A 27,654-nucleotide genomic window follows, 5' to 3' on the forward strand; every position below is an offset into this window, starting at 1 on the left:
TGGTGTAACCGCAGGTCTGCTGGGTCCACCTGATCCTCAGAATCAGGGGTCAGATCAGTGAGGGACATCTTAGCACATCAGCACAAGACATTGTGGACAACGGTAGCTTTCAGCTTTGGGGGGGAAAGCCCTGATCTATTCCCAAGGACGGTGCCCTGAGCACAAGGTCCATAAGGGCACCGTTGGGGAATTTGATGGAAAAACATGACCGGCCACCTAGAGCCCGGACCTCAGTCCCATCGAAGAATGGAGACTGTGTTCCCGCCCCCCATATCAGTGTTTGACCTCACAAATTCCCACAGACACCAAAATCTTGTAGAAAGTCTTCCCTGAACTGGGGGGGCAGTGATAATAGCAGAGGGGCCGACTCCATATCAGCGTCTATGGATGTAGAATGGGAGGTCAGAAAAGCCACAGCTATAAAAACACCAACACACTGCAGCTCATCCCTAGTGACCTGAATGGATGCACAGTGGGTGGCCTAGAGCACAAGAAAAAAGACCTCCATCAAAGATCTCAGAAATCAGACCCCCACGCGGATCACATTATAGCATAGATTAGTGATCTGGTGTTACATTTTTTTTTAAAAATACTGCCTATTCCTAGGTGCAATATGTCCGAGAGCACAGTCACCTGACAGTATCCGCATGCATATGAACACACATAATGAGAAGACACAGATGGAGCAATATTGCGATTACTTGTCCATGACATACCACGGTCTCCCGAGCTGTAGGCGGTCTGACCTGCTGGCTGGGTATAAGCACAAAAGAGAGTGTCCCATGCATTTCAGCCTAGGAAAGAGAATATTACAATTAATCAGGAAGGTAAAAATGCAGGAGGGTGTATTCCTCATAATCCCGATGGTGGGGAGCTGGTGGATTAACAGAGCAGCATCAGTGTGTGCAGGTGCACCCTCAGCCCTCTCCTGTGTGTGTAGCACCTACTGACTGCTCACAGGAACACAAAGCAACGGGTAGACACTACACATAGTGTACGTTCTCATCTGACTCTCCGGTCAGCGCCGGACACCCGCTGCTTCGTGACCCTGTGTGCCGCAAGCATCCGCTACATGCGCACAGGGAGCTCGCGGCGCCTGCCACACACTCGCGCACAGGGAGCTCGTGGCGCCTGCCACACACTCGCGCACAGGGAGCTCGCGGCGCCTGCCACACACTCGCGCACAGGGAGCTCGCGGCGCCTGCCACACACTCGCGCACAGGGAGCTCGCGGCGCCTGCCACACACTCGCGCACAGGGAGCTCACGGCGCCTGCCACACACTCGCGCACCGGGAGCTCGCGGTTCATGACATATACCAACACTGTGATAACTTGGCTCCTACCCCAGACTGACACTCTGAGCTCTTGGCTCTTTGGGCAAACTGACACTGCGAACTATCGCCTTCTGCAACAGTAATCTCTTGGCTTTTGCCACACACTGACACCGTGACTTCTGAACTCTTACAGTGTCAGTATGTGTAGGGATTTAGACCAGATAGCGTTCCAAAGTGCAATAAATTCTACATTTTCTCTGTATCAACCACAGATTCTGATTTCCCCCTTAGCAAGATCAGCCTCAAGATCGGGGTTCTTGTAGTTGGTTTTGTGCTTATCGTAGCATACAAAAACTTTCATCTAAAAATGAAAGGTTATACAGCCCTACTGGAACCCAACATCATGTTCTCGCTCACCAGCAGCTCAAAGACATCATTGACGTCTTTCCCCCGAATCTCAATGCCATTAATTTCCAGGATCTCGTCTCCTTCGTGCAGCAGGCCGCTCTTCTCTGCTGCGCCGCCCTTCACGATGCGACTGATTATAACAGAGTCCAGTTCATTTCTCACCGTGGCGCCCTGATACACGTAAAGGATAAAAAGAAAGGCAGCTATAAAACCAGCTGTCACATTAAATACCTGAACATCAAAGGCTACGTTACTAGCCAGTCCGCTGACTCGCACTGTACTCACCAGTGGGATATCTCTCGCCTTCTCGATTCTAACAATCTTAACCATTTCATCACCATACTGGGCGATGTTCTCATAAAAGCGATCTTCAGAAACAGATTCTGGCATCATTTCCTGCTCCGCCACCTTGTCATGGGCCAAAAGGAGAGCCTGTGCCCAAGGAAAAGCATCAGTGAAACAGCAGCTTGCCTACTTACAAGTCAGCCTTGTACCATAATTGGACGTTATTCACTATTCAGAGCTGAGACTCCCGCTGGTTTGAGATCAGGGCGCTGGGGCGGAAGCCTAGGATGCGCATCTACACACCATTCCCACTTAATGGGAGTCCAACTACCAGCCAAGCGCAGCACTCAAATATCCACCACGGTCCCATTGGGAATGATCAGAGCGGAGGCCTCGTTCCATTCGGAAGGGCCTCTTCAGTGCCTCGATCTCAGGATTGGCGGGGGTCTCAATGATTGGGAAGTTATCCCCTATCCTATGGATAAGAGGATAACTTCCAAATCTAGTACAACCTCTCTAACCGGATACACTCAGCAATGATTGAAAGGAAGTGCCACAATACACCCAAAGTGCAGGCTTTTATCACAGTCGGGAGGTAAGGTGGTCCCTATCAGAGGAGTCCTAGAGCCTGGATACAATGAGAGGAGCACGGACCACGTGGCAATGACACACAAGTGTCCCTCTCACCGGTGGCGCAGACCCTTCCATGAAACGCGGTTGTGCAAACTTGATAACTTTTGTTAAAAAGGTATATTCCAATCTCAGCCACTCGGAGGACAGAGATGACAAAATCTGCATATAATCCCAGCTACTTATCCTCTCCACATATAAAAATGTACCTCAATAATGGCCATTAGTGAACGAGATGGGAATAGCCTTTAAGACTCATTTGTATTATATCAAATAATAAAAATTAAAGTAAATTATAATACAAATTAACAAAAAATAATACAGTTGATAAAAGCCAATAATAATAAAATAATAAAAGCAAAAAAGCAAGTATTATTAAGAAGTAAATAATAACATTCCATCTCTCAATGTCTCAGCAGGAGCCCGATGCTTTTACCTGAAGGTGCGGTGTGTTTAGTAGATCAGCAAGCTCTTGGCTTTCTTTGTGATAACTCGCTTTTAAGACGTGCTGCACCTAACCACGGAGATAGGCAAAGAAAGAAATGAGCAATACATTGTGTAACCGGACAGCGAGAGGCTTAAGCACTAAAATGCCCCCATGAGTGGCCAATGAGCCAGGGATGGGCCAATACACCATATGCGTGGGCATTGCATGTGGGATCGGGAGTGTACAGCTCCTTATAGACCGTACATGTATGTATACATGACCGCCGGTAACGTGTGTGCAGATATATGTGCAAGGAAACCATGGTTTGGGGAGGAGTCCCCCGGCCCTGTAGACAGAGTTTGGGGCTACAAGCAGACGGCACGCAGGACACCTACCTCTTGGCTCAGCTCCTGCACATTGGGGGACAGTGGATATGGGGGGCTGGCTTTGTTCATGTGCACGGCGACAGCATTGTGGATTTTGATCGCGTTTTGGAAGTCGACATTCTGCGCTAAATGAAGGAGTAAGCTGAGGTCCTCCTGGCTCTGACAGTCCACCAGAGTGTGCTGGATCTCCTTCAGCGAGCTCAACAAATCTTCCAATTCTGAAAAAAACAGAGACTACACCTTTTAGTAACTCAACAAAACAAATATGACAAGGGCAGGTTCCGCTCACTGAGCAGCCAGAATCTCGTGCCCCGAACAGTGAGCTGAGACAGCACTGCGGACCCTCCCTACAGCTGTGAGCAGCACTCACATAGATGAGCTGGTCAGCGGCGCGGTCTGAAGGAGGTGATGTCAAGGAGGGGGCCGCGCGACTCCAGAAAGCCGACAAACAGTACACGCACAATGCGTCTTTGAGTGGCAGGAATAAAAGGCAGCTGTGTACAATAAACGGGAGCCCTGTTGTGTGGGCAATAATTAGATGCTATTCCACATCGCTGCCAATGGTGATGCGACTGTCTACACGTGTGGCCACACACAGGCAGAGCGGCCTACACACTGCGGAGTTATGGAAATGTAACATTTACAGGCTCCTGCGTCCGGCCTGTAGATCCCCGACTACACTGAGAGCAATGTAAGGACATACTGGCACCGCCGATGCGTCTGGAGGACCTGGTGATCACCTGATCGGCGGATCTCTGCCACCATAGCACAGCTACTGGGTCATAGAGGTCTTATATCAGCTCTGCCAGGGATGTGTTAGACGCTTTCCTGGTAACAACTACCTTTGCGCACTTGCAATAAAATACTGCAGTCAGAGCAGCTTGTGCCTGATCACACTTGCTTCATGCTGTCAGTTTTGTTCCTTGTAGTACTCCCAGAATTTCCCTCCACTTTACCATCTATAGGCCTTGGCCCTAGAGGCTAATTTAATAGAGTAGGTTCCCATCTACAATTAGACAACCTTGTCGCTTTCCGGTGGGAACACAAACATTGTCCCATGTGGTAAGTCTATACGGCAGTAATGCAGCTCACGACACGAACCCTCAGAGCTGAACTCACTTTTTTGTATAAGAAAATGTGAGGTCCTCGGTGGTGAAGAAAGGACCTATATGGTATTGTCAGCTGGGTGTGATCCACCAGGAATGGCTGTGTACAGTGCCACACACAAGGGCTGGAAACAAATACACCACAAGCACAGAGTGCTTCATCTCGAACTTCAGAAGAGTCTTAACGTTCTGCAGCCTTAATTTTCCGGAGCTTGGCACAGCACAGATTTGGGCTGTTGACTTCTGATGCACAGCCTGAAAAATGCTACGGCTCCCACCTTAAAGGGTTAATTCCACAAAAGCAATGAATATGGAATAACATGCTAACTAATGATGGTCCAATCACTGGGACCATTAGAGATACCTATATCAGGGCTCTGGTACCGCAAGAACCAGGCTATTCAGACTATTCGGACTGACAAGCACAGCACTTGGATATTTGCAGCAGAAACCGCACATGTTCTGCTCCGTAGCCAATCAGGATAAGGCTGCAGACCCCCGTTCTCAGGGTCTTATAGTCCCCATCTCAGGGCCCCGGAGAGCTAAGCAATCAGCAAGTTATCCCCTAAAGGTGAGAGAATGACTTGGCTTTATTGGCTAACCTTATAGCGAGAGAAGGAAGGTGACTGCATGACACAGTCGTGCACACAGGAGACCACCGCTCCCTTCACGAATTATACGGGCGGTGGTCACACACATGAAGATGGCCACTATGCCCAATGTATAACCACAAGTCCATTATGGCCTCCACAATAATGACATGAGGTCAGATTTTTTCCCGAGCCCCAATGTAACCCTTGTACATAAGAGTGGCGAGGTTTACTAGGGCCATGTGAATGCTCAGATGTATGAGAAAATCCAAGAATGTAACAGTGAAGGTCACACTAATCTCGTCCTGGAGAAATACAGACATGGATGCAACACATCAGGAAATCTGAGGGGTTTGTCCTGGGAATCCAAAATTAGCTGATCACAGGGAAGGGGGAGGGAGTCACAGCTCACACTTCTAATGGGGGGTCTCCGAGAACACCACGCTCCATTGTAAACCTGTTGTACTCGGTCAGCTGACTACGCCTAGTAGGTGCTGCCTCCTCCCAATTCAGGACAGCTCATCAAAAACAAACTGGTTCCTCTACACGCCACCACCGGAGCGATCAACTGATCACCGCAAACCCTGACCCTAGCACCAGAATAGTTTAGTGGTCGTTCAGATGAAGGAGACTGCTCCCAGGGTTGTCCTGTCCGTACGTATCTTTAACAGATGTAAAATGACACACGTTACCTTACTTTGGAGCAACATGGTGGCCCGATAACACCTTAGATAGATGCAAGGCTATGCAGTAATACCCAGCTATTAAATAACTAATCATAAGGTAAGGCCACACCTAGGAGGGCAAGCGTGCCGTGGAGTCAGTGCACTCAGTTACCTGCCAGGGTTACGTAGGACCAGCTCAGACCAGCCGCTCATGTAATCACCGCATAGGGAATCCTTACCCTTAATCTCTACACTTTTTGATCAACGCAGCTGGGTCTTTTTTATGGCTACGTCCCTGCCTTCTGCAGACTGACGCAGCAGTAAAGGAGGCTCTCTACCCCTTTTCAATTTATACTGAAAGCCCAAGTATACTTAAAAAAAAAAAAAACTGGGATCCCTGACAGCAGTGACCGGAGCGAGACGTGCATGCGCAGCGCCTCTCCTGTCACTGCAGCTGGGGCCATCAGCTACAATGGATAATAGGGTAGAGAGTGGTGCACCTTGTTTTGGAGATTTCTGCATCTTATACTCTGTGAAGTGCCAACAGTTGTCTCAGACATAACAGTTAACACCTTCCCTACTGGGCAATTTTTCATTTCTGAGGTTTCATTTGTTACTCCTCTTCTACGAGGAGACATAACTTCCCCAATACTGAACCATTGACAACATGGGCCTTCAGTAGCCCCGCAATAACAGGGCAACCCATCAGGTGAGGCGCTGGAACCGTTCAAATGCCAATGTCCAATATTGACCACGGTAAATATCTAAATGGTCAAACAGAGGTCAAAGCTCTAAACACTGGTGTTAGGTGCCAACTGTGCACTACAGCCAGCACCCTCCAAGTATACAATGGGATCAGTCCCGAGCCCATATACCTGCACCAGATGTATGTCCATCCTACGTTGTTGGGCAGGGGTCAGCTTCATAGCTTGAATATTTTCATAAAGTAGTGTGAACTTTCCCTCCAAATTGTACAATAAAAATCATGAATTCCTTTAATCTCCTGAGTTGTCAGTTCCTCTACTTTGTCTACACCCATTAAAGTAAATGAGGACCATGGTGAGGGTCGTTTTATTTTGTAAGGAGCCCCCGCAATAATAATTTATCAATGCACAGGACAGGTGATGTGTCTGAGTGCTGGGATAACAGAACGGGGGTTACAGAGTCTTGTGTCCACGATTTGTATGCAGCAGTCCCCGATTGTCCTTGGTACTGAGCTGTAATTGTCCTCAATCCTATAGACAGTGACTACAGGGGCTGTCAACTTATGTAAACACAGGACCCCCATTATGGTCATCTGAAACAATATGGGCCCAGAGAACGAGTGTGGCACTTTATGGAGTAATTACACACTGGTATGCTGCCCACGGGTCCATGACGCACAATGGGTGTGTTCTTATGTGGGGTCTGCACACCTCCAGGAATATAAATATGACAGAATGACATCCTTACCTAATACTTTTACCGCTCGGCTCGGACTTTCTAGAACAAGTCCTTCGTCCGTATCAAAAATAGGGTTATCTATTCCAGTTTTAGGAAAAGTCTGTGCCAACTTTTTGAGCCTCATGGAAGAATTAACATCCAGATCTTGCTTCTTCCCCTCCTCTTCGCGTCTCCGTCTCATGTCTTCTTGCTGCTGTCGGATCCGCTCCAGCTGAGCGCTCCTTCGTACGGGCATTGCCCTTGTGCCCAAGTCACCCGGGCAGTCCACAGCCATTTCTCTGTGTTTCTGCGGCTCGTCCGGAGAGAGATCTGCATTTTGCTTCTCGCTGTCAGAGTCTTCCGTTACATGACCGTTCACGTGGGAGGTGGTCATGGCTGCTGAGAGCGACGTACGCTGGGTTTATAGGCGGAGGGGAGTCCGACCATCTAGTCCATCCTGGTCCATCGTTGCTTCCTGGGAACTAAGGGAGTAGAACTGCTCCGGATGGCCACGAACCTAACAAAGGACAAAAATAGGAATTAGGAGGTGTAGAAAAAGTAACAGCATTATTAGCACCCTAAAATTCTGAATAAATTGACACCTGGGTGTGACCAATCACACTGTCAAGACAAAACTCTGACATTGTTGGGACACGCCCCTTTGGCTTGGTAACACCAAGTTTTTAATGTATTCATACATTGCCAAGATTAGTCACAAAGTAAGGGCACAATTCAGATTCCACGTCTACAGTGGAGGTGCCAGAAATTAAGTGTTGAGCGCTGAGCAGTAAACTCAAGTCACGTTGACGACCTGCATCTCAAAAGTCTAACCGGACCCCCACCCCGAGAGGCTTAATACCAGGACAGCCGGAGCAGCGGAAAACAATAAAGCCACTGTATGGCGGATAATTAAAAATCACATTGCCACCCGCTGAACGCAAGTCCAACTGTGCAGCCATGCTACTATAAAGAAGAGCCATGCAGCATAACGAGCTTAACTAAAAAGCAGAGGAGATAATCACCTCCAGCAGCATGGCACTGCAGAGATGCCGCCGGCAGCAGGGGGGCCGCAGGGATGCCGCCGGCAGCGGGGGGGCTGCAGACAGAATCTGTAACCATTCATGGCAGACCTGGGCAAACTGCCGCCCGAGGGCCACATCCGGCCCTCTGGCTGCTCCAGTCCAGCCAGCGGTCCAAGACAGCCGAAGGGCTGAAACCGTGGCCCACAGCCTTAACCGTACCCTCCCCTGCCCCGCCATCCATCCAACACCGCCTGCTGTCAACGCTATCTGCATACTCTGGATGCAATCAGCATGTGACACAGCAGAAGCAATGATATAATTTCATTGAGCTGCTGCTGGCAATCAGTGCACTGGAGACAAAAGCAGAGCACCAGGGGAACGGGATCAAGGAGAGTATGGTTTGGGTTTTTTTTTTTCCCCTTCATGTTTATGGGATATTTGTATGCAGGAGGCTATGTGGGGAGCTGATACTACACACAGGAGGCTTGGTGGAGGCTCATACTGCATATAGGAAGCTTGGTGGAGGCTCATACTGCATATAGGAAGCTTGGTGGGGGCTCATACTGCATACGGGAGGCTTGGTGGGGGCTCATACTGCATACAGGAGGCTTGGTGGGGAGCTGATACTGCACACAGGAGGCTTGGTGGGGGCTCATACTGCATACAGGAGGCTTGGTGGGGGCTCATACTGCATATAGGAAGCTTGGTGGGGGCTCATACTGCATACAGGAGGCTTGGTGGGGGCTCATACTGCATACAGGAGGCTTGGTGGGGGCTCACACTGCATACAGGAGGCTTGGTGGGGAGCTGATACTGCACACAGGAGGCTTGGTGGAGGCTCATACAGCATACAGGAGGCTTGGTGGGGGCTCATACTGCATACAGGAGGCTTGGTGGGGAGCGGATACTGCAGACAGGAGGCTTGGTGGGGGCTCATACTGCATACAGGAGGCTTGGTGGGGAGCTGATACTGCACACAGGAGGCTTGGTGGGGGCTCATACTGCATACAGGAGGCTTGGTGGGGGCTCATACTGCATACAGGAGGCTTGGTGGGGGCTCATACTGCATACAGGAGGCTTGGTGGGGAGCTGATACTGCACACAGGAGCCTTGGTGGAGGCTCATACAGCATATTGGAGGCTTGGTGGGGGCTCATACTGCATATATGAGGCTTGGTGGAGGCTCATCCTGCATATAGGAGGCTTGGTGTGGGCTCATACTGCATATAGAAGGCTTGGTGGAGGCTCATCCTGCATATAGGAGGCTTGGTGTGGGCTCATACTGCATATAGGAGGCTTGGTGGAGGCTCATCCTGCATATAGGAAGCTTGGTGGAGGCTCATCCTGCATATAGGAGGCTTGGTGGAGGCTCATACAGCATATTGGAGGCTTGGTGGGGGCTCATACAGCATATAGAAGGCTTGGTGGAGGTTCATCCTGCATATAGGAGGCTTGGTGTGGGCTCATACAGAATATAGGAGGCTTGGTGGAGGCTCACACAGCATACAGGAGGCTTGGTGGGGGCTCATACTGCATACAGGAGGCTTGGTGGGGAGCTGATACTGCACACAGGAGGCTTGGTGGAGGCTCATACAGCATATTGGAGGCTTGGTGGGGGCTCATACTGCATATAGAAGGCTTGGTGGAGGTTCATCCTGCATATAGGAGGCTTGGTGTGGGCTCATACTGCATATAGAAGGCTTGGTGGAGGCTCATCCTGCATATAGGAAGCTTGGTGGAGGCTCATACAGCATATAGGAGGCTTGGTGGAGGCTCACACAGCATACAGGAGGCTTGGTGGGGGCTCATACTGCATACAGGAGGCTTGGTGGGGAGCTGATACTGCACACAGGAGGCTTGGTGGAGGCTCATACAGCATACAGGAGGCTTGGTGGGGGCTCATACTGCATATAGAAGGCTTGGTGGAGGCTCATATTGCATATAGGAGGCTTGGTGTGGGCTCATACTGCATATAGGAGGCTTGTGGGGGCTCATACTACAGATAGGAGGCTTGGTGGAGGCTCAAACTGCATATAGGAGGCTTGGTGGGGGCTCATACTGCATATAGGAGGCTTGGTGGGGGCTCATACTGCATACAGAGGGCTATGTGGGATGCTCATGTATACAGGGGCTATGTGGGGGCTAATGCAGTATAAACGGTATACAGTAAGTTACTGTATAATACTTAATTCTGCTCAATATTAATTATATGTTAATATTAAAATTGAGCAGAATTAATTTCATTCTATTGTTCGGCCCTCCACAAGAGTCTAAGTCTCATGTGGCCACTCAGGAAGATTAAATTGCCCACCCATGATCCATAGCGCAGATAGACAGGACATTACATATCAGAGCGCGTAGTGAGTACAGGACCAGCTACTACATATACACAACATTTTTCTTGCCGCTGGGCTAATTGTTGTGTGTGGATATTCCCCATAGAACCGCATTAGATGCAGGAAAATACAAGTTAAAAAAAATGCATGTAAAATCTGCATCAATAAAGATTTGACAAAAGTAAAATATCAGAACGCATCAAAAACAAAGCAACTTATTTAAAACATGACATTAAAATGACAAAAACTACAGAATCATAAGAAGGCATGTAAAAACCACAAGCAGCCTAATAGGTACAGAAAATCTGTAATATCAGAACACTTGCAAATACTCATTGTGGGAACGTAGTCTAAAGAAATAGCTGTGTCAATACTTTACCTTAATACAAAGAATACAGTTACCCCCAAACTCCGTAACAAAAGTTGGACTCACTCCCCTAGTTGTTAAAACAGGTACCCAATCTTGCCTAGTAGTCATGGCAGTGCCACCATTACCTTTTAGGCTACGTTCACACTGGCGTTATGCTAGTTTGCGTCGGGTTTGCGTCGGGCGACGCAGCGGCGACGCATGCGTCATGCGCCCCTATATTTAACATGGGGGACGCATGCGTTTTTGTTTGTTGCGTTGTGCGACGCATGCGTCTTTTTTGCCGCAAGCGTCGGACCAAGAAAACGCAACAAGTTGCATTTTTCTTGCGTCCAAATTTCGGCAAAAAACAACGCATGCGTCGCAAAACGCAGCGTTTTTGCGTGCGTTGCGTCGCCGACGCAGCGGCGCACAACGCTAATGTGAACGTAGCCTTACTCAGCAGCCAGTCAGCACCCGCCTCTTGGTCCCAGCAAGCCAGCTCGCCTCGTCTTCCCATGGTCTTAGAAAAGCCCACCCAATCGCCTTGTAGTCCCAATGAGCCAGGCCCAACCCATTCTAACTCCCCATGGTCCAGGCAAGCTGGGCCCACTCCAGCTCACCTTGGTTCCAGCACACCAGGCCCAGAGTGCATGTGATCCACATGCTCCCCATGGTCCCAACAAGCCCAGCCAGCCTTGGCTCCCAATGGCCTTGGTAAGCTTTCCTATATTGCAAGCCTGGCATGGCTCCCCGTGGTCATGGTAAACCTTCCAACTTTGTAGGTCAGGCCTAACTCTCCATGATCCTGGTAAACCTTCCTACTTTGCAAGCCTGGCCCAGCTTCCCGTAGTCCTGGTAAGCCTTTCTACTTTGTAAGCCTGGCCCAGCTTTCTGTGCTCCTGGTCAGCCTTCCTACTTTGTAAGCCCAAGTCACCTTCCAGTGATCCTGGTAAGCCTGGCCCAGCTTCTGTGGTCCTGGTAAGCCTTCCTACTTTGTAAGCCTAAGTCACCTTCCAGTGATACTGGTAAGCCTGGACCAGCTTCCTGGGGTCCTGGTAAGCTTTCCTAACTCAGCTTCTCGTGATCCTGGTAAGCCAGGCAAAGCTTTGTGTGGTCCTCAAAAGACTGCATAGTTTGAAAGCCTGGCCCACATCTCCGTGGTCCTGGTAAGCCTGCCTAAACTTTGTAAGCCTGCCCCAGCTTCCCGTGGTCCTGGTAAGTTTTCTATTTTGATGTGATGCATTTACTTTTGATGACCAGAATGATTGGTCTGTGACTGCTTTTTACAGGAAGAAATGGCACTTGATGATCCCGGTAAAAGCACAGCTCGGCAAAACTGGCTCAACGTGGAAAACTGAGTGTACTTTTGCAATATTAACAAAAAAAAAACACTGGTGGTACACCAAAGGAACTAAATAGAGGGGGTTTATTCATTTCACCAATAGTTTTTCAAAAGGAAAAAAAAAAGTGTCAAGTAGTTACAGAATGAGAATGAATGGTCGGCGTTGTAGATTACAGATAATCAGTAATGGGATAATCTGATGAACACATGCACTGGGCAGTGCTGCCCCTGAAAAGCTGTAATCTTCTAGTCACAGGAGGGGAAGCCTCAGTGTACAGGTATGATGGAAGGCCTCCTTCAGAAATCGTCACAGCTCCTCACCTGAGGTGAACAGGCTCTGGGGAATAATGTGGCAATGGAGAGATATGTGAAGAATGTGGCTGCTGATCTGCAGCCTGACACTGTGCAGACACAGTGCACTCAAAAGGGCAGACAGGAATGGAAGGAGGTTTCATGCAACACCAGATATTACCCTCACTAAATAAGAGCATATCTATAGAATAAGCCCAGCTCTCGGAGGCTCAAGCCGCTTCTCTGCCCCCTCCTCCATACTTTACACTTTAGTTGCCTTTGCTACAAGCAACTAAAACAAATTATTATAGAACAGCCAGGAAAATGGCTGCAAGGTGCAGATCATTTATCATTTTCTACTCTGTCTCATATACAAGATGTGTAACGTATTCACAGCGCAGATCATATGTAGATGTGACCTGGAAGTGGCGGCACGCAGCGGAGGAGGCAGGACCGGCTATTCTGGTGCCAAAAAACAAGTCCAGAGAAGCGCAGCAACAAGAGCCCAGCTAAACGCCCCGTCACTCACTGACCGCCAGATATACGGACTGGCTGCCCGAGCACACGATCATGGGAAGCCATGGGCCTGTTGAAGTTGCCATCTCTAAAAATGCAATAAAAAAAAACATCCCCCCCCAAATTTAAAAAAAAACACCTTGTCAGTTCAACTTCAGACCACAGAACTGGGAGGGAGCTGGCTCATTACAATGGCCCAGCCAGCCCCTTTTCTATCACAGGAAGAGAGCAGCTGTTCTATAAATCTTCCCCAAGATGCAGGAGTCCTCCATGTACAGCCCTCCATCTGATGATGCAGGCTCTGGGGCTGACACTTCTTACAGGAGATTAGCATTCCACAAGCATTCCTAAGGTCAAGACCATTAGTTCCTATAGCAACTGGTGGGCAAGCCTGGGAATGCTAAGCCCCCATGGAAATAAAGGGCTTGTGTCATCAGACGCCTTATACAGGCTGCACATTGTGGGGTAACATGGTGTGTGCGTATATATACATATACCTTAACCACAGGAAATCTCGCCGTGAATGATCTCTGAAGACCTGTGTGGCAAGATGTCCTGTGATGCAATCCAGAATCTAGAAGTCATGGATCCGGATAGTTAGTACAAGTCGAGGCGCACTCATTCGTCCCGCACAGGTGTCTCTGCTGCCCCGTCCATCATAGAGACCACACTGCCGAATATGGACCTTGGTCACTGGCACCGAGGCCCAGATTAGGGTACAGATTGGAAATGGCAAAGGCGGAGGAAGGAATCCGAAATCTGCCGGGTAAACAATGACTTGGCACGGAGCTGTTATTAGTGTAGGGTGTCACCTCCGCACTTAGTCACTACACAATAGGAAGACGCAGGATCAGCCCCTTGTAGTAGAGCTAATCAGACTGGCTGTACAAGATGGCAACAGCCCGCAACCTCCACCATCTGTGCCCTGAAAAGAGACTGTGCTCAGCGACAGCCATGGCTCTGCGAGAATCACATGCACAGCTCAGCCACCATGTGTCCCAATCTAACTGAACTGGACATACTGACAATATTAATTGCTGCAAGTCCATAAAAGTGCCATCACATCAGAACCACTCCCTTCAAAATGCAGGAATACTTTAACCCTTTCACGCCAGAGCCGGTTTTCACCTTCATGACCCGGACAATTTTTTCAATTCTAACCACTGTCACTTTATGTGGTAAAAACTCTAGAACGTTTCAACGGATCCCGGTGATACTGAGAACGTTTATTCCGAATATATTGCACTTCATAATAGTGGTAAAATATGTATGATATGACTTGCGTTTACTTCTGAAAATAATCGGGAATTTGGAGAAAATTCAGAAAATGACGCAATTTTCAAACTTAATTTTTATGCCCTTAAACCAAAGAGTCTTGTCATACAAATTTGTAAACAACATTTAACACATGTCTACTTTACATCAGCGCAATATTTTTGTTATGAAGTTAGAAGGGTTAAAAGTTGACCAGCGATTCCTCATTTTTCCATAAAATTAACAAAGCCATTTTTTTAATTATTTTTTAGGGACCAGTTAACCTTTGAAGCCACTTTGAGAGGCCTATATGACAGATAATACCCAAAAGTGACACCAGTCTAAAAACTGCACCCCTCAAGGTGCTCAAAACCACATTCAAGAAGCTTATTAACCCTTCAGGTGCTTCAAACGAATTAATGGAATGTGGATGGAAAAAAAAAGGAACATTGACCTTTTCCCACAATTTTTTTATTTATTTTTACAAGGGTAGCAAAAAAAAAAAAAAAAATAGACCCCCAAATTTGTTGTGCAATTTCTGTTACCGTAAGTAAACTGATATCCCATATGTGGAAGAAAACGACTGTTTTGGCGCATTGTAGGGCTCAAAAGGAGCACAATTTGACTTTTGGAATAGAAAATTGTCTGCAATCAATCTTTCGTTGGGGGTTACGTCTGAATCATGTACTTCAGTGATTTACACAGAAACCCCAATGTAAGGGCTCAGTGCAGAACGTAGGATAAATGTGCGCCGAGCCTTACCGCGATCTTTGGGAGGCAGAATGAACAAATCAACAGCAGGTCAAGAATTGGTTTTATTTATTTTTCACGCCGTTCTTTGTGCGGTATAAGTGATTAGGCGACTTTATTCTTCGGGTTGGTGTGCAATTACAGCAATACCAGATTTATATCAGATTTTTAAGTTTGGCTGCTGACACTAAAAAATACTTTTTCTTTTACAAAAACAAGTTTTTGTATCGCCATATCGTGAGAGTTATTTTTCCATAGTTTAACCCACAGAGTCATGTAAGGGTATGATTTTTGCTGCGTGATGAGTTTTTATCGGTACCATTTTTGGGCACATGACTTTCTCTGTGTATTCCGATTTTTTTAGAGGCAAAAATCAGCAATTGGGGGGGCTAATGCCATTCTGCCTGTAGTAAAATTGATAATGCAGATTTCAGGTCAGTACGATTAGAGTGATACCACATTTATATAGTTTTTTTTATGTTTTGTTGCTTTTACACAAAAACTATTTTATAGAAAAAAATTATTATTTGTGCATCTCTTCATTCTAAGAGCTATAACTTATTTTTCCACTGATGGAGGTTTATGGTGGCTTGCTTTTTGTGGGACAAGATGTTTTCAGCAATACCATTTTTATTTTCATTTGCCTTTTTGATCACGTTTTATTCCACTTCTTGTTCGGCGGTATGATGAAAAAGCATTGCTTTTTGGTTTGTTTGTTTCTTTTCTTCACAGTATGCACAAAAGGAGTTAACTAGTGTGACAGTTATAGCTCAGGTCGTTCCGGATTTTTTAAATAGTTTTAACCCCTCTGTGACCTTAGACGTACTATCCCGTCGAGGTACCCTGAGCTTATCTGACCCTGGACGGGATAGTACGTCATAGCGATCGGCAGCGCTCACGGGGGGAGCGCCGCCAATCGCGGCCGGGTGTCAGCTGCGATAGACATCCAGCACTATGTGCCAGGAGCGGTCACGGACCGCCCCCGGCACATTAACCCCTGGCACACCGCGATCAAACATGATCGCGATGTGCCGGCGGTGCAGGGAAGCACCGCGCAGGGAGGGGGCTCCCTGCGGACTTCCCTGAGCCCCCCGCAGCAACGCGATGTGATCGCGTTGCTGCGGGGGTCTTACCTCCCTCCCTGCCTGCTCCAGCCCCGGATCCAAGAAGGCCGCGGATCCGGGTCCTGCAGGGAGGGAGGTGGCTTCACAGAGCCTGCTCAGAGCAGGCACTGTGAAGGCTGCAGCGCTGCTAGTCAGATCAGTGATCTGACAGAGTGCTGTGCAGGAGCGGATTATAAGAGGGTCAATCTGGGCGGTAGCCCAGGGCCCAGTGGTGTGGGGGGCCCTGGGCTGCCGCAGATTGACCGCCGCCATCATTCAGGGCATTACTCGCATGATCGATTCGCATCATATGACAGCACAGCGAGTCACTGTCAGTGACACACAGTGGCACCCCCGGCCGTGAGTCACCAGCCGCCCGCCCCTGTCAGACTGCTGTTGTTGCCGGCGCCGCAGTGGCGACGCGCACGCGCCGACGCGTTAACCTCCTCCTCCTTATGTGCCGGGCCCGTGCGGCCGGCCGCCGTGCCGTCACTCTCACTGCCAAGCCGTGCCGGGAGCCCCCCGGACCCGGTGGGCAGAGAGAGGGGGCCCGCATCGGCCCCGTCTCATCTGCTCACCGGGCCCCTGGCGGCGCTGCCTGCGGCGGTTTCCTATTGCCGTGCGGGGGCAATAGTTAACAACAGCCGTTGGCCGCAGGCGCGCAGCGCACACGTCGCCGGCGTCTGACGTCATTGTCAGTTGCTGGCGAGTGCGCGCTGCTGGAGGGAGCTCACCGCCTGGATCGCTGGTAAGGTGAGGACTGGAGAATTTTTTTTTTTTTTATAACCTAACGGTGGAGGCGGAGAGGAGGAGTCGGACACTGGGGATGGGGGGGGCCAGGGGCAGAATGCTGGGAGCAGGAGGACACAGTCTGGGACTGGGGCAGTCTGATTTCTGGACACACTGGGTCTGGGGGGGCAGCAATGATGCTGGAGGAGGACACAGTCGGGACTGGGGGCTTCAAATGATTGCATTTGCTATTGCTGGACACACTGGGGGGGGGGCAATGCAGGAGACACTGGGGGGGGCAATGCAGGAGATACTGGGGGGCAATACAGGAGACACTGGGGGGGGGCAATGCGGAAGGACACAGTCTGGGGACTGGCTGGGCAGATGATTGCTGGACAATGGACATACTGGGGCAATGATGCTGGAGGAGGACACAGTCGGGACTGGGGGCCTCAAATGATTGCATTTGCTATTGCTGGACACACTGGGGGGGGGGGCAATGCAGGAGACACTGGGGGGGGCAATGCAGGAGACACTGGGGGGGGAAATGCTGGAGGACACAGTCTGGGGACTGGCTGGGCAGATGATTGCTGGACACACTGGGGCAATGATGCTGGAGGAGGACACAGTCGGGACTGGGGGCCTCAAATGATTGCATTTGCTATTGCTGGACACACTGGGGGGGGGGGGGCAATGCAGGAGACACTGGGGGGGCAATGCAGGAGACACTGGGGGGGGGGGAATGCTGGAGGACACAGTCTGGGGACTGGCTGGGCAGATGATTGCTGGACACACTGGGGCAATGATGCTGGAGGAGGACACAGTCGGGACTGGGGGCCTCAAATGATTGCATTTGCTATTGCTGGACACACTGGGGGGGGGGGGCAATGCTGGAGACACTGGGGCAATGCTGGAGACACTGGGCCAGATTGCTGGACACACTGGTGGTAATATGCTGGACACACTGTCTGGGGGAAATATGCTGGACATACTGGGGCAGATTGCTGGACACACTGGGGGTAATATGCTGGACACACTGGGGGTAATATGCTGGACACACTGTCTGGGGTAATATGCTGGACACACTGTCTGGGGGTAATATGCTGGACACACTGTCTGGGGGTAATATGCTGGACACACTGTCTGGGGGTAATATGCTGGACACACTGGGGGTAATATGCTGGACACACTGGGGGTAATATGCTGGACACACTGGGGGTAGTATGCTGGACACACTGGGGGTAATATGCTGGACACACTGGGGGTAATATGCTGGACACACTGGGGGTAATATGCTGGACACACTGGGGGTAATATGCTGGACACACTGGGGGTAATATGCTGGACACACTGGGGGTAATATGCTGGACACACTGGGGGTAATATGCTGGACACACTGGGGGTAATATGCTGGACACACTGGGGGTAATATGCTGGACACACTGGGGGTAATATGCTGGACACACTGGGGGTAATATGCTGGACACACTGGGGGTAATATGCTGGACACACTGGGGGTAATATGCTGGACACACTGGGGGCAGGACTGGAGGCATGGGCAGAATAGACACGGGGCATGATTGGAGACACGGGGTAGAATGAAAGACATGGGGCAGGATTGGATCATGGGGCAGGATGGGGAGATCATATGGTGTAGAATGGATACTCATGAGTGCAGGATGGGAGAACATATGGCTGGAGCCAGGAATGAGACACACGGGGCCAGGATGGGGGATATTATTACCATAGAGGCTACTAAAGGGATATTATTACTGCAGTGCTGTGTTTTTCTTTTATTTTTTGAGTATACTGTTTTAAATGGGGGGGCGGTCCTGTTACTGTGCAGAGTGACACTATATCGCCTTTTTTTCTTCATGTGGTGTAATGTAGAAGTTGTGAAAAATTAAGTAATGTGTTCTGCAAGCGGAGTTCGAGATAACTGTGTTATTTCCTGCAGAAACGAGAAATGATGGCGGTCTGTGCTGGATGAAAGATGAAGGACTTCACCTAGAGACGTCACTGGTGAGTCAGTGTTACCTATACACTGACACTATACACTGTATACTATATACAGAGGTCCTGTGTACAATGTCACCAGTGATCACTGTATTACCTCTACACAGACACTGCATACTAAGTACAGATCTCCTGTGAATACTGGCACTTATGGTGATAGTATTGTGTTTTTTTTGTTTGTTTTTTTATTACTGATCAGTATTGTAGTATTCAGTCACTATGTGGTGGTAATATGTGGTCTGGAAATGGTGTTGTGGTATTTGTCCCTTGTATGTGCTATTTGGTCACCAAGTGGTAATATGTGGTCTTGACATGGTGCGGTGGTATTTGTTCCTTGTATGTGATATTATTCGATCACTGTGGTTGTAATTTGCAGTCTGGTCATGCTGCGGTGGTATTTGTGCCTTGTATGTGGTGATATTGGTCAAGATATACCTAAATTGTATTGCAGATTTTAACAAATATTTAATAGGTTACAGTAGAGTAGGGCCCGGCCATTTTTCTGGAATAATCTGGTTCGGGTATATCATGACCCCCGTCACATGTCCGGGGGGGCCCACAGTGTGTGAACAGCCCGGGGCCCTGGCTACCCTTAATCCACCCCTGGTGCTGTGCAAACTGTCAGATCACTGATCTGTGATGTCCCCCCCTGAGACAAAGTAAAAAAGTTAAAAAAATTTTTTCCAAATGTGTAAAAAAAAAAAAATAAAATATTATTCCCATAAATACATTTCTTCATCTAAATAAAAAAAAAAACAATAAAAGTGCACATATTTAGTATCGCTGCGTCCGTAACGACCCGACCTATAAAACTGTCCCACTAGTTAACCCCTTCAGTAAACACCGTAAGAAAAAAAAAAAAAAGGCAAAAAACAACGCTTTATTATCATACCGCCGAACAAAAAGTGGAATAACACGCGATCAAAAAGACAGATATAAATAACCATGGTACCGCTGAAAACGTCATCTTGTCCTGCAAAAAACGAGCCGCCATACAGCATCATCAGCAAAAAAATAAAAAAGTTATAGTCCTGAGAATAAAGCGATGCAAAAATAATTATTTTTTCTGTAAAATAGTTTTTATCGTATAAAAGCGCCAAAACATAAAAAAAATGATATAAATGAAGTATCGCTGTAATCGTACTGACCCGAAGAATAAAACTGCTTTATCAATTTTACTAAACGCGGAACGGTATAAACGCCTCCCCCAATAGAAATTCATGAATAGCTGGTTTTTGGTCATTCTTCCTCACAAAAATCGGAATAAAAAGCGATCAAAAAATGTCACGTGCCCGAAAATGTTTTCAATAAAAACGTCAACTCGCCCCGCAAAAAACAAGACCTCACATGACTCTGTGGACCAAAATATGGAAAAATTATAGCTCTCAAAATGTGGTATTGCAAAAAATATTTTTTGCAATAAAAAGCGTCTTTCAGTGTGTGACGGCTGCCAATCATAAAAATCCGCTAAAAAAACTCGCTATAAAAGTAAATCAAACCCCCCTTCATCACCCCCTTAGTTAGGGAAAAATAAAAAAAATGTATTTATTTCCATTTTCCCATTAGGGTTAGGGCTAGGGTTAGGGTTAGGGCTAGGGTTAGGGTTAGGGTTAGGGCTAGGGTTAGGGTTAAGGCTAGGGTTAGGGCTAGGGTTGGGGCTACAGTTAGGGTTGGGGTTTAGATTACATTTACAGTTGGGAATAGGGTTGGGATTAGGGTTAGGGGTGTGTCAGGGTTAGAGGTGTGGTTAGGGTTACCGTTGGAATTAGGGTTAGGGGTGTGTTTAGATTAGGGTTTCAGTTATAATTGGGGGGGTTTCCACTGTTTCGGCACATCAGGGGCTCTCCAAACACGACATGGCGTCCGATCTCAATTCCAGCCAATTCTGCGTTGAAAAAGTAAAACAGTGCTCCTTCCCTTCCGAGCTCTCCCGTGTGCCCAAACAGGGGTTTACCCCAACATATGGGGTATCAGCGTACTCAGGACAAATAGGACAACAACTTTTGTGGTCCAATTTCTCCTGTTACCCTTGGGAAAATACAAAACTGGGGGCTAAAAAATAATTTTTGTGGGAAAACAAAAAGATTTTTTATTTTCACGGCTCTGCGTTATAAACTGTAGTGAAACACTTGGGGGTTCAAAGTTCTCACAACAAATCTAGATAAGTTCATTGAGGGGTCTAGTTTCCAATATGGGGTCACTTGTGGGGGGTTTTACTGTTTAGGTACATTAGGGGCTCTGCAAACGCAATGTGACGCCTGCAGACCAATCCATCTAAGTCTGCATTCCAAATGATGCTCCTTCCCTTCCGAGCCCTCCCATGCGCCCAAACGGTGGTTCCCCCCCACATATCGGGTATCGGCGTACTCAGGACAAATTGGACAACAACATTTAGGGTCCAATTTCTCCTGCTAACCTTGGAAAAATACAAAACTGGGGGCTAAAATATAATTTTTGTGGGAAAAAAAATATTTTTTATTAGCACGGCTCTGCGTTATAAACTGTAGTGAAATACTTGGGGGTTCAAAGCTCTCACAACACATCAAGATGAGTTCCTTAGGGGGTCTACTTTCCAAAATGGTGTCACTTGTGGGGGGTTTCTACTGTTTAGGTACATTAGGGGCTCTGCAAACGCAATATGACGCCTGTAGATCATTCCATCTAAGTCTGCATTCCAAATGGCGCTCCTTCCCTTCCGAGCCCTCCCATGCGCCCAAACGGTGGTTCCCCCCCCCACATATGGGGTATCAGCGTACTCAGGACAAATTGGACAACAACTTTTGGGGTCCAATTTCTCCTGTTACCCTAGGGAAAATACAAAACTGGGGGCTAAAAAATAATTTTTGTGGGAAAAAAAATTTTGTTTTATTTTTATGGCTCTGCATTATAAACTTCTGTGAAGCCCTTGGTGGGTCAAAGTGCTCACCACACATCCAGATAAGTTCCTTCGGGGGTCTACTTTCCAAAATGGTGTCACTTGTGGGGGGTTTCAATGTTTAGGCACATCAGTGGCTCTCCAAACGCAACATGGCGTCCCATCTCAATTTCTGTCAATTTTGCATTGAAAAGTCAAACGGCGCTCCTTCCCTTCCGAGCTCTCCCATGCGCCCAAACAGTGGTTTACTGCCACATATGGGGTATCAGCGTACTCAGGACAAATTGGACAACAACTTTTGAGGTCCAATTTCTTCTCTTACCCTTGGAAAAATAGAAAATTGGGGGCAAAAATATAATTTTTGTGAAAAAATATGATTTTTTATTTTTACGGTTCTGCATTATAAACTTCTGTGAAGCACTTGGTGGGTCAAAGTGCTCACCACACATCCAGATAAGTTCCTTAGGGGGTCTACTTTCCAAAATGGTGTCACTTGTGGGCGGTTTCAATGTTTAGGCACATCAGTGACTCTCCAAACGCAACATGGCGTCCCATCTCAATTTCTGTCAATTTTGCATTGAAAAGTCAAACAGCGCTCCTTCCCTTCCGAGCTCTCCCATGCGCCCAAACAGTGGTTTACTGCCACATATGGGGTATCAGCGTACTCAGGACAAATTGGACAACAACTTTTGGGGTCCATTTTCTCCTGTTACCCTTGGTAAAATAAAACAAATTGGAGCTGAAGTAAATTTTTTGTGTAAAAAAGTTAAATGTTCATTTTTATTTAAACATTCCAAAAACTCCTATTAAACACCTGAAGGGTTAATAAACTTCTTGAATGTGGTTTTGAGCACCTTGAGGGGTGCAGTTTTTAGAATGGTGTCACACTTCGGTATTTTCTATCATATAGACCCCTCAAAATGACTTCAAATGAGATGTGGTCCCTAAAAAAAAATGGTGTTGTAAAAATGAGAAATTGCTGGTCAACTTTTAACCCTTATAACTCCCTAAGAAAAAAAAAATTTGGTTCCAAAATTATGCTGATGTAAAGGAGACATGTGGGAAATGTTACTTATTAAGTATTTTGTGTGACATATCTCTGTGATTTAATTGCATAAAAATTCAAAGTTTGAAAATTGCGAAATTTTCAAAATTTTTGCCAAATTTCCGTTTTTTTTCACAAATAAACGCAGGTACTATCAAAGAAATTTTACCACTATCATGAAGTACAATATGTCAAGAGAAAACAATGTCAGAATCACCAGGATCCGTTGAAGCGTTCCAGAGTTATAACCTCATAAAGGGACAGTGGTCAGAATTGTAAAAATTGGCCTGGTCATTGACGTGCAAACCACCCTTGGGGGTAAAGGGGTTAAAATATTTAACTTTTTTTTTTTTCTTTTTTTTTTTTTTACATTTTTACTTGGTCGCTGTATCTGACTTCAATTTTTATTCTTCTGATCCCTGGTCTCATGCATTGCAATCACTATACATGTATTGTGTGCTGCGCCTCTACTTATCTGAAATATATTAATTTTATCTATATTATTTTCGCCCACAGTTCCCACAGGTAGACTTGATCATTCTATCGCTTATACTATATCCAGCAATACTGTAGTATTGCACTCTACTAATAAATTACGGTTCTCTTGTGAAGCCAAGACACATAGCTGGGCTTCACAGGACGACCAACATAGCAGAGCGCCCCCACTGGCATCCTGTGATCTCCCTGGGAATGGGTGTACATATGCATCAACCCAGCTTTATAAATGCTGCAATGATTGATCATATTTAAAATGGTTAAACTGTGGCTATCTGAGCTGGCTAGGCTCACTGCTGTACAGGCAGATACGGCTGGGTGGCACAGGTATGGTTGAGAGCTCCATTCACTGCCTAATGGCTGTGTCCAGTATTACAGCGCAGTCCATGGGGTGTGATAACAGTAAAACTCCAGAAATATTTGGACAGTGACAAGTTTTGGCATTTTTGCTGTTTACCAAAACATATTCACGATCCAGTTGTATAATCAATATGGGCTTATAGTGCAGACTCAGCTTTAATGTAAGGGTATTCACATCCTAATTTGAGTAAAGGTAACTTCACACTAAACGATATCGCTAGCGATCTGTGACGTTGCAGCGTCCTGGCTAGCGATATCGTTCAGTGTGACACGCAGCAGCGATCAGGATCCTGCTGTGATGTCGTTGGTCGGGGCTAGAGGGCCAGCACTTTCTTTGGTCGCTGGCTCTCCCGCTGACATCGCTGAATCGGCGTGTGTGACACCGATTCAGCGATGTCTTCGCTGGTAACCAGGGTAAACATCGGGTTACTAAGCGCAGGGCCGCGCTTAGTAACCCGATGTTTACCCTGGATACCATCCTAAAAGTAAAAAAAACAAACGCTTCATACTTACCTTCCGCTGTCTGTCCCCAGCGCTGTGCTTTCCTGCACTCACTGTGAGCACAGCGGCCGGAAAGCAGAGCGGTGACGTCACCGCTCTGCTTTCCGGCCGCTGTGCTCACAGCCAGTACAGAGAAGCACAGCGCCGGGGACAGACAGCGGAAGGTAAGTATGAAGCGTTTGTTTTTTTTACTTTTAGGATGGTATCCAGGGTAAACATCGGGTTACTAAGCGTGGCCCTGCGCTTAGTAACCCGATGTTTACCCTGGTTACCGGCATCGTTGGTCGCTGGAGAGCGGTCTGTGTGACAGCTCTCCAGCGACCAAACAGCGACACTGCAGGGATCCGGATCGTTGTCTGGATCGCTGCAGCGTCGTTTAGTGTGAAGGTACCTTAAGGGTTTAGGAATTACAGCTCTTTAATATGTAGCTGACTCTTCAAAAGGGACCAGAAGTAATTAGACAATTATCTCAAAAGCTCTTTAATGGGCTACATCAGCTTTACCCTCATTATTCTATCTCCTATTAAGCAGCTAAAAGGTCAGGAGCCAATTCCAGGTGTGGCATTTGGAAGCTGTTGCCGTGAATCCACAACATGAGGCAAAGGAGAGATCAATGGAAGAGAAACAGATCATCATAATACTGGAAAAAAAATTCATCCAAGAGGTAGCAGAAATGTTAAGCATGGCTAAATCAACAAATTGGTATATTCGGCAAAAAAAAAGCACTGTTGCGCTTGGGAACTCAAGAAGGCCTAGAAGTCCACAGTAGATATCAGTGGCGGATGATGGCAGAATCTTTTCTATGCTGAAGAAAATCTTTTACCAATATCCATCCAAGTGAAGAACACACTCCAGGAAGTCTGTGTTTCAGTATCCAAGTTTACAATAAAGAGAAGACTTCATGAGAGCAAATACCAAAAGCTCACCACAAGGTGCAAACCATTAATCAGCCTGAAAACACGAAGGCCAGATTAGACTTTGCTAAAATCATCTAAAAAAGCAGCCCAGATCTGAAAATGCAAAACTAAAATCAACCTATAGTAGGATGATGGGAAGAAGGCTTGGAATGGCTCCCAATCCTCGGCATATCGCATCCATTCCTCTGTAACACATGGTGGAGGAGGTGTGATGGCGAGGGCATGCGTGGCTGCCAATGACACTGGGTCACCAGTGATTATTGATGATGTGACTTGAAGACAGAAGCAGCCGGATGAATCCTGTGTGTGCTGCTTCACAGGACAGATGGATAATGACCCAAAATATCAAAAGCTGAAGACAAAACTTAAAGTGATATTCCCACAAACCAAGATCATTTTAATCAACATTTTAATTAATAGATCTTGGGATAATAATTTCCGCAATTGGAGGTCTCCAAAAGAATGTTTCTGTGCTGAGAATCTTATAAGGCTACTTTCACACTAGCGTCGTTCGACGCACGTCACAATGCGTCGTTTTGGAGAAAAAACGCATCCTGCAAAGTTGCCTGCAGGATGCGTTTTTTCTCCATAGACTTTCATTAGCGACGGATTGCCACACGTTGCAAGTTACTAAATCGGTAATGGGATTATACAGAGCCCATGACAGCACACCTGAGGGGATCCACCCATCAAGGACAAGAAACCTACTGACATAAAAGGGTGTAGCCTGTCCTCTGCATCAGTAGGGTTTCCTGACCTTGAGAGAACCGAAAAGTGCAAGAACAGTACGGAAGCTGTAACTCATCAGGACTGGCTGTTGTCCGCAGGATCCGGAATAATGGCAGATATGAGATGCCACCAGTGGCCAGAGGCTGGTTATATAAGGTTTCGTGCAGGCAGAAACCACTTTGCCAAAAAGTCTTCTGCTGATACGCTGTCACGGGTCTGTGCTTGCCGAGGCATGCCCCATGTCGAGTGCGCCGGAGACATGGCCACCCGGGTCTGCACATGCATGGGGCGCACACTGATGACGAAGTGGAAAGCAATGCGGCTGTGAAATGCTGGGTCTGTTGATGCGCAGGGCTCGCCTGAGGGCTCCCTGAACACAGCGCACTAGAATGTAATTAAATTTGACTCAAATGAATGGGGGGGTCATTCCATGGTACCTTATGTTACATTCACAAGCCAAAAATTGGCTACAGACTGTTCTTTGAAGGCAGGCACAAAATGGAGAGAATGTATATTGTACATTAAACTATTCTCAATAGATTTCAACAGTTTGATTTTTCAATAATAAAATTAAATACAAAATACAGTGTTGTTATTGGTAACTTGTACTGAACTGATAGGGAATTTAGATTGTGAGCCCCGTCAGGAACAGCGATGATAATGTGTGCAAACTGTAAAGCGCTGCGGAATATGTTAGAGCTATATAATTATTATTATTATTGTATTAAAACACCATAGTCCCAGCAACTTTAAAAAATGTATTTTAACCTCTCAAGTTAGAAGCAACAGTTTTTATTCCAAGAAATCTAAACTTCCCTTACAACACAATATAGTAACTGGATTAACCATATTGTAAGGTAGGTTACCATCATCATTGTAACATAAGTTACTATATTGTGTTGTAACATAAGTTACCACGGAATGACCTTGGGGAGGTCTGAAGCAGAACACTGGAGGTGTGGTTGTGGTGTCCCTCCGATATACAGTGGAGCTATGACCACCAGGAGAGGTACCGCCCTTTTATTCAGAAGGTTTCCTGTCCTTGATGGACAGATCCCTCTCTCAAGTGGTGCTGCCATGGGAGAAGGGGGGAAAAAAAAGGATGCAGACAGGACAGCACAGGATCACAGGATTCTCCTTCTTTGAGTTAACAAAAATTGTTCAAAACAGGCAGGGAAATGTTTTACCTGTCCTGTCTGTATCCTCTCTTCTGCGTCCTCCCCTGCCCAGGAGCTGAGGTATGATCAGACCATGTCCCTGTACGGTCAGACACGGCCATTACACAGCAGGGGCACATTTATAAGATTATCTCAGCACAGGAACACTTTATATAAACATCCAATTGTGGAAATTATTATTATTCCAAGATCTATTGATTAACGTACTCTGTTCATGGGAAAAACACCTTTAAGGAAGAAAGACTGAAACAGGAAATTGAAGTCACCGCAGTAAAGATAGCAAAGCCTTACACTGAAGGACAGCAGCGATGGTGTCAGCCATGGCCTCCAGACGTCACTCCCTCATTGCTGCAAAGCCACACACCAGAGAAGACCAGCAATGGCGATTGCCATGGCCTCCTGACTTGAGGTCATCATTGCTGCAGAGCCTCACACCGGAGGGCACCAGCGATGGTGACGTCCATGTCCTCCAGACTTCAGGCCATCACTGATACAGAACCTCACACCGGAGGACACCAGCCATGAAGATGGCCATGGCCTCCATAATTCAGGTCATGATTGCTGCAGAGCTTCACACCGGAGGACACCAGCTATGAAGATGGCCATAGCCTCCAGACTTCAGGTCATCATTGCTGCAGAGCCTCACACCAGAGG

The 27,654-nt window shown here is 47.2% G+C and overlaps 1 protein-coding gene across 2 annotated transcripts in view; it reads right to left on the reverse strand.

Annotated features, from left to right (window-relative positions):
* The window catches only part of PALS1 (protein associated with LIN7 1, MAGUK p55 family member), a 65,512-nt gene that overhangs the window by 25,570 nt on the left and 12,288 nt on the right, over nt 1-27,654 (reverse strand). Inside the window, exons 1-7 of one of the 2 annotated variants that reach the window (XM_069726696.1) lie at nt 13,546-13,676; nt 7,224-7,710; nt 3,420-3,628; nt 3,034-3,111; nt 1,968-2,114; nt 1,692-1,853; nt 717-794 (exon numbers count right to left, since the gene is read on the reverse strand). In XM_069726696.1, coding sequence (XP_069582797.1) covers nt 717-794; nt 1,692-1,853; nt 1,968-2,114; nt 3,034-3,111; nt 3,420-3,628; nt 7,224-7,587 — 1,038 coding nt within the window. In that variant the 5' untranslated portion in view covers nt 7,588-7,710; nt 13,546-13,676. Of the gene's footprint in view, nt 1-716; nt 795-1,691; nt 1,854-1,967; nt 2,115-3,033; nt 3,112-3,419; nt 3,629-7,223; nt 7,711-13,545; nt 13,677-27,654 lie in introns of those variants that run through there. The other variant, XM_069726691.1, reaches the window with a different exon arrangement.

Source organism: Ranitomeya imitator, chromosome 1 (genome assembly GCF_032444005.1).
Source record: "Ranitomeya imitator isolate aRanImi1 chromosome 1, aRanImi1.pri, whole genome shotgun sequence".
Taxonomy (NCBI): domain Eukaryota; kingdom Metazoa; phylum Chordata; class Amphibia; order Anura; family Dendrobatidae; genus Ranitomeya; species Ranitomeya imitator.